Here is a 10,942-nt window from a genome sequence, read left to right as displayed (position 1 = left end):
TCCTTCACTGACATGAGCAGTTGTGGTGGTTCAGTAGATCCTGACATTTCAGAGTTCAGTTCTTACAAAAGGTGTGTTCAGCATCCATCCAAAGCATCCCAGTGTCTTTCTTACACACACACACACACACACACAGTGTGCTTCATCCTCTACCCTCTCTGTAGCTCCAGCTTCTGCGCCCAGGCCCAGAATGATGACTCCATATGGAAGCCGGGTGAGTCATCTCTCGCACACACACACACACACACACACACACACACACACACACACACACACACACAGGTGGCCCCCACTGAGCACTCAGCATTGTTTTCTTGAGAGATTTGTTGAGATCATTACAACACGGGAAAGAGCTACATTGAAGGGAGGGTGGCGATAAGAAGGGGGGAGGGTTGTGGGTAGATGTACTGTACATAATATATATATATATATACAGACATCAGGTGGTTTATACATGATGCATACAAAAATAGTTTAGTGGGTATACACTGTGCTCATAGGGTTACTGTAACAGGGGGAAATGTCACAATGGATTGACTCCCGTTGAAATGCATGGGATTTAGAATATCGCGTCGCTCATTACGGTGTCATGGGTAACTGATCGTCTGACGTGAAAGTGTAAAGTTGGCTCTGATTAGTGTAACGCCCACGTTAAAGCAACCACATTGGCTAGTGTCTGTATTAGTCTTTGGTTGGTGCGTGTAGTAATCATGGAGTGTGTGTGGTAGTATCAGCTGTCTCGTCTGCGTAGACAGGTGGTTCAGGAGGAGCAAGCGCGAGATGAGCATGGGCAGGATACAGGAATAGGATACACACACACTACACACACACACACAGCTGCTGGACCCAGGCCCCCCCCCCCCCCCCCCCCCAATCGACAGACCGGTAAGAGAATGTGTGTCTTGAGTGTGTGATTGAATGAATGTGTGTCTGTGTGTGTGTGTGTGTGTGATTGAATGAATGTGTGTGTGTGTGTGTGTGTGTGTGATTGAATGAATGTGTGTCTGAGTGTGTGATTGAATGAATGAATGTGTGTGTGTTGGATAACTAACCCTAACCCAGTATGGCTCCTGTAATAGTGTATTGTGTTTGACAAGTACACATCATACAAGATACATATGATGGAAGATCCAAATATTGTTTAAAAAAGGGTGATCTAGGAGGATTCGTGAGTATATGTGTGTGCGCGTGTGTGTGTGTGTGTGTGTGCGCGTCTGTCTCCTCCTCCCCCCCTCCTCTCTCAACCTACTCTCTCCTCCCCTCCTGATTTTAACGTGTGTGTGAAGATGGTCCTCCGCTCCTCCTCTCCTCCACCCCTACTCTCTCCCCTCCTGATTTTAACGTGTGTAGTTGTGTTTCCTCCTCTCCTCTCTCCACCTCCGATCCCCTCCTGATTTCAGTGTGTGTGTGTGTGTGTGTGTCTCTCCTCCTCTCCTCCCCCCCCCCCTCTCTCAACCTACTCTCTCCTCCCCTCCTGATTTTAAAGTGTGTGTGTGAAGGTGGTCCTCCTTTCTCCCTCCTCTCCTCCACCCTTAGGGCGCTTATATGGTACTCCGTACTACACCTTTACGGACACATGGGAGGAACGCCCTGGAACGCCCTCCTGTTACTCTCTCCCCTCCCCTCCTGATTTTAATGTGTGTGTGTGTAGGTGTGTTTCCTCCTCTCCTCTCTCCCCTCCTGATTTTAATGTGTATGTGTGTGAAGGTGGTCCTTCTCTCTCTCTCTCCTCCTCTCCTCCCCTCCCCTCTCTCCCCTCATGATTTTAGTGTGTGTGTGTGTGTGTGTGTGTGTGTGTGTGTGTGTGAAGGTGGTCCTCCTCCCCTCTCTCCCCTCCTTGGATTGTACCGATGTGGAGGTTTTCAGGACTGCTACCAACAGTCTGGATGAGGGGCCTGTGACTCTCCACAGCTGCCCACCTCAGAGCCCCCCCCCCCACCTTCCCCTGCCACAGTGACGACTCATTCAATCATGGAGAGGGATGTAAACAGACTCTTCAGGAGACGGAACCCCCGCAAAGCAGCCGGGCCAGACTCTGTCTCTCCATCCATCCTGAAGCACTGTGCTCAAAGCAGCCGGGCCACACTCTGTCTCTCCATCCATCCTGAAGCACTGTGCTCAAAGCAGCCGGGCCAGACTCTGTCTCTCCATCCATCCTGACGCACTGTGCTCATCAACTGTCTCCGGTCTCTGACTCCCGCACTATCAGCACCGGTTCCCCTCTCCCTGTACACTAACAGCTGCACCTCCAGTACCAAAATCTCACGCCATCAGAGCAGCTTCTTCCCTTCTGCAGTTGGCCTCATCAACAAGGCCCGGGACCCCCCCCACACACACACACACACACACACACACACGGACTCTTTTCCCGCCACTACACACTTCGTTAACATAAAGTCTATCTGACTCATTGTGTTACATTAACACACATTATTTTTTGACTACTCTATTATCATTGCACATACTCTTGTTTTGCAGACTGTACAGCTCTTTCATTTTGTCACATATTCTGTACATTTTATTTATATATTTTATGTATCGTTTTTCCTATTTGTAAAAGTACTTAATATGTTTATTGTTTGCACCAATATGCCATAGAAAATTCCTGGTAGGTGTAAACCTACTTGGCAATAAAAACGTTTCTGATTTTGAAATGGAGGTGAGCCCTGTCAAATTTCTCTATTAGAACTTGGAGTGGAGTTTCATGGATATTTCTAACGCATCTTAAGGCGATGGTCATTTTAAATTAAACATTGATTTACCTGAGTTTGTTAACTAACATGAACGACAGCAGCCTACCTTAACAAATACTGGCCACATTTTTATTGCATTCTGGGTCCCCCCCCCAATGTGAAACACCTTCCAACGCCACTGCTGGTTGGTTGTCCAGGGAGGTATTCCACGTATGTGGTTTAGTGACAAACCTGGATAAGTTAACAAAGTAAGTGGTAAACCTCCTAATAGCAGAGCCCTCTGACATTGTTTTTCTAGGAGAATTAACCAATGAGGGTTCTTCTATTAGGAGGTTTACCACTTACTCTGTTAACTTATCCAGGTTTGTCACTAAACCACGTTTGTGGAATACCCCCCCCTGGTGGTGCTGTGTGGTATTTACCATCACTAAAAAATGTATCCAAATCAATCACATCCGACGTGGTGTGGTCTCAATCAATCACATCCGACGTGGTGTGGTCTCAATCAATCACATCCGATGTGGTGGGGTCTCAATCAATCACATCCGACGTGGTTTGGTCTCAATCAATCACATCCGACGTGGTGTGGTCTCAGGCTGGCGTTTCTGTGGAGAAGTGGCTCACCTTCCACGTGAACACACAACAGTAGAGGACGTGAGGAGGGAGAGGGTGGAGTAGGGGGTGAGGAGGGAGAGGGTGGAGAGGAGGGGGTGAGGAGGGTGAGGGTGAGGGTGAGGGTGGAGTAGGGCGTGAGGAGGGAGAGGGTGGAGGAGGGGGTGAGGGTGGAGTAGGCGGTGCTTTTAGAAAGGCCCCCAATCTGCTTCAGTGCAGGCTTTGCAACCACGTGCAACAGGTTTTTTCCCTTAACTCTACCCGTCAGCTGGGTATCTGGTCGCAATTAACAGCGTATCAGTAACTTATCTGGCAGTAATTAACAACTTATCAGTTAAACTGATATTAGCAGCAAAAGCAGACTACAAGTATATATCACAGTGTATGGAAAAAAAAAAGAAAGGAGTAAAGAGGAAAGAAATCCTATATTTCCTGTAGTCTGCAAAACTTATATTGTATGGTGCTTAGTATTATGTTCGTTATTTCAGTGGAAACGACTCTGACATCAATGTCCGCGAGTGTGTGTGTGTGTGTGTGTGTGTGTGTACCACAATCCATCGAGGGCATCCCAAAGCTTGCCGCTGTATCACACCCCACGAGTCCCCTCCACAGTCGCGTGTGTGTGTGTGTGTGTGTGTGTGTGTGTGTAACAGAGTAGGCTTCACTCCGTGACGGAGTGGGAGTAGGAAGAGTCTGGTTTGAGCGAGGCCCACTAAATACTGGTGCATGTTGGGAGTGCACAGCACAGCTGATGGCCACTGCTGACCTTTGACCTCTCCAGGTGTTTACGGCTCCAGACTGTTCCCTCTGCACTGTCTCACATTACATCCACACAGCACGGCAGCGTCTGGGATTGTGCTGACGTGAGTTTGGAGTGTGTGGCTCTCCGACTGTGACACAGGCTCACACATCAACAGTACCAAAAACACGCTCACACACTTCAGCAAACTGTGTTATTTATTCAGTGTCATGTATTACATTTCACATTCTTGAAAAAAAAAAAAATCAAACACAAATTAGCACAGGGAAGATGGACGACTGCTACAGTACATCAGGCCCATGGGTGACATCCCCACAGCGGACCTGCATGCAGACTGCAGACCACACCAGTTTGGGGACGGGTCTGTTACCGTGGGGACGGGTCTGTTACCGTGGGGACGGGTCTGTTACCGTGGCAGCAGCAGACTGCAGACCACACCAGTTTGGGGACGGGTCTGTTACCGTGGGGACGGGTCTGTTACCATGGCAGCAGCTATGGGGGAATTCACTCTTACTCCCATATTTACAGCAACATAAAATAGCATAGCCATGACATTACCTGATGGAAATCAGCAAAACTGACGTTATAATATAAAACGGATTTTGTGAGGGACATTTTTTACAAACAGATATAACAGCCAGAATCATAGCGCAGAGTATAGACTCTTCACAATCAGGTACTGTACTTACATTCAGAATAATCATTTCTAAGTGCATCTTTGAACAAACTTTAACATATATAAATACAAGCATCTTTATTTCTCTCGACAGTTTTTAAAAATACAACGCTCCGATCCAGTTGTATAAAAATCACAAGAGTGTCCTAGACTGGACAGTTATGGTCTCTGATTACCAAAATGAGATTTCTTTGCTGGTTTTGTCTTCAGTGTGTTTTTACTTGAGTGTGTGAGTGTGTGTGTGTGTGTGTGTGTGTGTGTGTGTACAAGTGCAGTCAGGCTGATTTGATCTTCTCTGTGGGACTGAAATGGACCGAACGTCAAACTAAAAATCTTAAATAGAGATTAAGAGAGTAACTGGGGCATCTACACACACCGCCGAGTTGGTCTGGCACCACACCACACGTGTGTGTGTGTGTGTGTGTGTGTGTGTAGGCACCAGAAGAGCGGGGGTGATAGACTCAGACGCACAAGACACAGAAGCACCGGAGGCCTGCCTGCCATGATCACAAGCGTTTTATTGGAGCTCACAGCTCCTCCATGCCGGGGCGCTGCACTTTGACCTCATGGATGTGGCTCCTCCTCCCTTCCACTTCAGGGCTTCTCCTGCAAACAAACAAACAAACAAACAAACACACTCAAACAAACAAACAACACAGCTCATACCAATAAAGCTGAATGTTGAATGTAAAGTTGCCCAATCAATACCAAAGGCGTATACACCATTCTGAAGGCTTTGTTTAGTCTGGTTTGTGTATGTGTCTGGTATGTGTGAAGCACAGCTCTGGTTGCTATGCAAAACAATAGTTGCCAAGTGGAACTTTTCTCTCCCTCTCTACATTTATCCGGTGCCACATGGTTGTTCCATGTCATGTGACCTGAGTTAGTGGTCACATGGCGGTGTTTCAGGGGTTGTGATTGGTCACCTGGCGTCGTCCGGGGCGGCGATGGCAGCTCGGTGAACAGTGCGGTTTCTCGGTTTGGACCCCTCGAGCTGAGCGAGCGGCGCCACCGGCTGGAACTTAGACACCTCCTTCTGCCACTCATTATCGAAATCCTGCGCCTCAGCTGTGGGGGTCAGAGTTCAAAGGGTAAAAGGTCAGGATAGGTTTGGGCATCCCCATGCTGATCTCTGTTCTGTCTATGGCACTGGCTGCTGGATGATTTACACAACACCAGTCCCTATGGACATGGCCAGCCTTGATTTAGTGGTCAGGGTCAGAATGCTGAGGGTCACCGGTTTAAAAACAGCAGATCAGTCATCCATCAACAAGCCTTCCTGCACTGACATGCCCAAGAACAAGCTTCTTTTGACAGACACTTCAAATGAGACTAGTACTGGTTAGGTTAGATTAGTACTGTTTAATCCAAAGACATCAGTGTATTATTACACAATGTCTTTACCCTGTCAGGTGTACATTAATATTCATTCCCCTGTCACACAGGTGTACATTAAGATTCATTCCCCTGACACACAGGTGTACATTAAGATTCATTCCCCTGTCACACAGGTGTACATTAAGATTCATTCCCCTGTCACACAGGTGTACATTAAGATTCATTCCCCTGTCACACAGGTGTACATTAAGATTCATTCCCCTGTCACACAGGTGTACATTAAGATTCATTCCCCTGTCACACAGGTGTACATTAAGATTCATTCCCCTGTCACACAGGTGTACATTAAGATTCATTCCCCTGTCACACAGGTGTACATTAAGATTCATTCCCCTGTCACACAGGTGTACATTAAGATTCATTCCCCTGTCACATAGGTGTGCACTACACATACAGTATAAACAGGCTGCTGTACGCAGACACACTCACACTCGTCCATGTTCTGGAAGTCCTGGTTGAACTCGCGCTCGCCCGTCTTGTGGTTGCGCTTCTTCTCCACGACGTGGCCGCGGTCCTGGATGTGGTGGCCCATGGACATCTTCTCCAAGCCGCTCTCCGAGTCCTTCAGGGTGCGCTGGGTCTCACAGACCTGAACAGCACATTTACACTACACTGGTTACCTTGACAACAGGAAGCTATATTTCTATGGTTGTATTATGAATATTTCATTGATTAGTTATTACTCATGTGTTTATTTATCATATTATCATCATAGTATCATTATTTCATAGGCATATGTTTTTTTTTATTAATACAGCAATTCAACTATAATTCGAATTTCACTTCAAAGGACTAGACGATGATTATCAGAATAATTAGTTTAATCATTTTGGATATCCTATCCCAGCAAATGGTCATCCTTCAAGGATAGCTGCATCACCAATTAGATTCCCACCCCCACCCCCACCCCGGTGAGCACCTACCCCTCCGGGGGCGCGGCGTGTCTGGCTGTGGGCCTGGAACACCTTGGGGGGCTCGTTCCCCACTTTAGAGTAGGTGCTGATGGAGGAGGAGCTGAAGGAGTGTGTGTTCGAGTCCGTCGACAGGTTTTCCTAAATCACACACACACACACACACACACACACACACACACACACACACACACACAAAGACAAGTCACACACAAATACATAATTCTGCTAAAATAAAGGAAAGTATAGGAATAAAGGAAAGGAAAGAAAATTGTGAGGGCATGTTTGTGAACAGCAGCAGGATTCTAAAGGCATGTTAGTGAACAGCAGCAGGATTCTAAAGGCATGTTTGTGAAGAGCAGCAGGATTCTAAAGGCATGTTTGTGAACAGCAGCAGGATTCTAAAGGCATGTTAGTGAACAGCAGCAGGATTCTAAAGGCATGTTTGTGAACAGCAGCAGGATTCTAAAGGCATGTTTGTGAACAGCAGCAGGATTCTAAAGGCATGTTTGTGAACAGCAGCAGGATTCTAAAGGCATGTTTGTAAACAGCAGCAGGATTCTAAAGGCATGTTTGTGAACAGCAGCAGGATTCTAAAGGCATGTTTGTAAACAGCAGCAGGATTCTAAAGGCATGTTTGTGAACAGCAGCAGGATTCTAAAGGCATGTTTGTGAACAGCAGCAGGATTCTAAAGGCATGTTTGTGAACAGCAGCAGGATTCTAAAGGCATGTTTGTGAACAGCAGCAGGATTCTAAAGGCATGTTTGTAAACAGCAGCAGGATTCTAAAGGCATGTTTGTAAACAGCAGCAGGATTCTAAAGGCATGTTTGTGAACAGCAGCAGGATTCTAAAGGCATGTTTGTAAACAGCAGCAGGATTCTAAAGGCATGTTTGTGAACAGCAGCAGGATTCTAAAGGCATGTTAGTGAACAGCAGCAGGATTCTAAAGGCATGTTTGTGAAGAGCAGCAGGATTCTAAAGGCATGTTTGTGAACAGCAGCAGGATTCTAAAGGCATGTTAGTGAACAGCAGCAGGATTCTAAAGGCATGTTTGTGAACAGCAGCAGGATTCTAAAGGCATGTTTGTGAACAGCAGCAGGATTCTAAAGGCATGTTTGTGAACAGCAGCAGGATTCTAAAGGCATGTTTGTAAACAGCAGCAGGATTCTAAAGGCATGTTTGTGAACAGCAGCAGGATTCTAAAGGCATGTTTGTAAACAGCAGCAGGATTCTAAAGGCATGTTTGTGAACAGCAGCAGGATTCTAAAGGCATGTTTGTGAACAGCAGCAGGATTCTAAAGGCATGTTTGTGAACAGCAGCAGGATTCTAAAGGCATGTTTGTGAACAGCAGCAGGATTCTAAAGGCATGTTTGTAAACAGCAGCAGGATTCTAAAGGCATGTTTGTAAACAGCAGCAGGATTCTAAAGGCATGTTTGTGAACAGCAGCAGGATTCTAAAGGCATGTTTGTAAACAGCAGCAGGATTCTAAAGGCATGTTTGTGAACAGCAGCAGGATTCTAAAGGCATGTTTGTGAACAGCAGCAGGATTCTAAAGGCATGTTTGTAAACAGCAGCAGGATTCTAAAGGCATGTTTGTGAACAGCAGCAGGATTCTAAAGGCATGTTTGTGAACAGCAGCAGGATTCTAAAGGCATGTTTGTGAACAGCAGCAGGATTCTAAAGGCATGTTTGTGAACAGCAGCAGGATTCTAAAGGCATGTTTGTGAACAGCAGCAGGATTCTAAAGGCATGTTTGTAAACAGCAGCAGGATTCTAAAGGCATGTTTGTGAACAGCAGCAGGATTCTAAAGGCATGTTTGTAAACAGCAGCAGGATTCTAAAGGCATGTTTGTGAACAGCAGCAGGATTCTAAAGGCATGTTTGTGAACAGCAGCAGGATTCTAAAGGCATGTTTGTGAACAGCAGCAGGATTCTAAAGGCATGTTTGTGAACAGCAGCAGGATTCTAAAGGCATGTTTGTAAACAGCAGCAGGATTCTAAAGGCATGTTTGTGAACAGCAGCAGGATTCTAAAGGCATGTTTGTAAACAGCAGCAGGATTCTAAAGGCATGTTTGTAAACAGCAGCAGGATTCTAAAGGCATGTTTGTGAACAGCAGCAGGATTCTAAAGGCATGTTTGTAAACAGCAGCAGGATTCTAAAGGCATGTTTGTGAACAGCAGTAGAATTCTAAAGGCATGTTTGTGAACAGCAGCAGGATTCTAAAGGCATGTTTGTAAACAGCAGCAGGATTCTAAAGGCATGTTTGTGAACAGCAGTAGAATTCTAAAGGCATGTTTGTGAACAGCAGCAGGATTCTAAAGGCATGTTTGTGAACAGCAGCAGGATTCTAAAGGCATGTTTGTGAACAGCAGCAGGATTCTGAGGGCATGTTTGTGAACAGCAGCAGGATTCTAAAGGCATGTTTGTGAACAGTGTTGGTGAGTTTTCATACTTACGAAGTTCCTGTGCATGTCGTCCATCCTGCTCCTCATACCCATCATCATGTTGTCCACCATACTGAAGGGGTTCCTCAGTTCCATACCCTACACACACACACACACACACACACACACACACACACACACAGACCAGCCGTTAGTGTACATACACACATATCCATCACGCTGTACATCATACTGAAGGGGTTCCTCAGATCCATATCCCCCCCCCCCACAGACACACACACACACCAGTTGTTAGTCTACACACACACACACATATACATCAATCATGCTGTCCACCAAACTGAAAGGGTTCCTCAGGTCCATACCTTGCCCACACACACACACACACATATACCAGCTGTTAGTGCACCCACACACACACACCCACACACACACACGCACACGCAAGTTTGTGGCAGCTGAGTCTTGAATGGATATGGACCCAGTCCAGATCTTAGTCAGCCGGTGCCAACTCAGAGGCTTTCCTTTCACAGGCCGCCCCCAGCGATACACTCATGGTTCATTTACACTACGGGGTAAAACCCTCTTTTGTTTCCATCTCTGAGGCTGGACCGGGGCTGTGGCCCAAACAGGCTGAGTTCGGTCCAGGGAGTGGGGCGAGACCAATCGGGCTGAACTAGGGACTTCTGGATTGACAGACGACGCAACAATAAAACCAGAAGCGTTAGTATAGGTTGACTAGTAGCGAAAATTACTTGGCTTGTAAAGAAAAACTATCTACGAATAAATCAAAACTTCGCAAAAGAACCGAGGACACTCTTTCCAACTATTTCATGACATGGTTAAATGTCATTTTAATGTATTTTATGTGTACTCGCTAAGTACTGTTTAGAAGTTTCTAGCAATCCTCTCTGTTCGCTCATGTCCCTGTATGAAGCAGAGGACGGAGGCTATTCCCTGCTGCTTAAGACTACTGCAACGCCACTGGGCCAGATCTCATCCAGAACACACTGCTATCTGAGCGCTACGGGAGTGTGTGTTTTAAGAGCGTGTGCGCACACACACACACACACACACACACACACACACACACACACACACACACACACACACAGATCTTAAACAGACTTCTGAGGACCAAAGCGCTGCATTCACTCAACAGGTCCCCTTTGGTGGCGTAAACGGCTCTTGAATCTATCCTGGGCTCTCTTCAACACACACACACGCACACACACACACACACACACCCACACACACACACACACACACACACGCACGCACGCACACACACACACACACACACACACACACACACACACACACACACGCACACACACACCCACACGCACACACGCACACACACGCACACACACACACACACACACACCCAGACACACACACACACACACAGATCTTAAACAGACTTCTGAGGACCAAAGCGCTGCATTCACTCAACAGGTCCCCTTTGGTGGCGTAAACGG

At 46.6% G+C, this 10,942-nt stretch overlaps 1 protein-coding gene across 1 annotated transcript; it reads right to left on the bottom strand.

Annotated features, from left to right (window-relative positions):
* Nucleotides 1–4,949: 4,949 nt before the first annotated feature.
* On the bottom strand, nt 4,950–9,620 carry LOC122132444 (myeloid leukemia factor 1-like). Its single transcript, XM_042707179.1, has 5 exons — nt 9,513–9,620; nt 7,063–7,191; nt 6,569–6,728; nt 5,668–5,809; nt 4,950–5,347 (listed from the first exon to the last, which is right to left on the bottom strand). The coding sequence occupies exons 1-5, from the start codon at nt 9,594–9,596 to the stop codon at nt 5,269–5,271; spliced, it is 594 nt and encodes a 197-aa protein (XP_042563113.1). The 5' UTR covers nt 9,597–9,620; the 3' UTR covers nt 4,950–5,268.
* Nucleotides 9,621–10,942: the final 1,322 nt, after the last annotated feature.

Source organism: Clupea harengus, unplaced genomic scaffold, assembly GCF_900700415.2.
Source record: "Clupea harengus unplaced genomic scaffold, Ch_v2.0.2, whole genome shotgun sequence".
Classification (NCBI taxonomy): domain Eukaryota; kingdom Metazoa; phylum Chordata; class Actinopteri; order Clupeiformes; family Clupeidae; genus Clupea; species Clupea harengus.
Note: the sequence above shows the minus strand (reverse complement) of the source record. Positions and strands in the feature narration are given on the sequence as shown.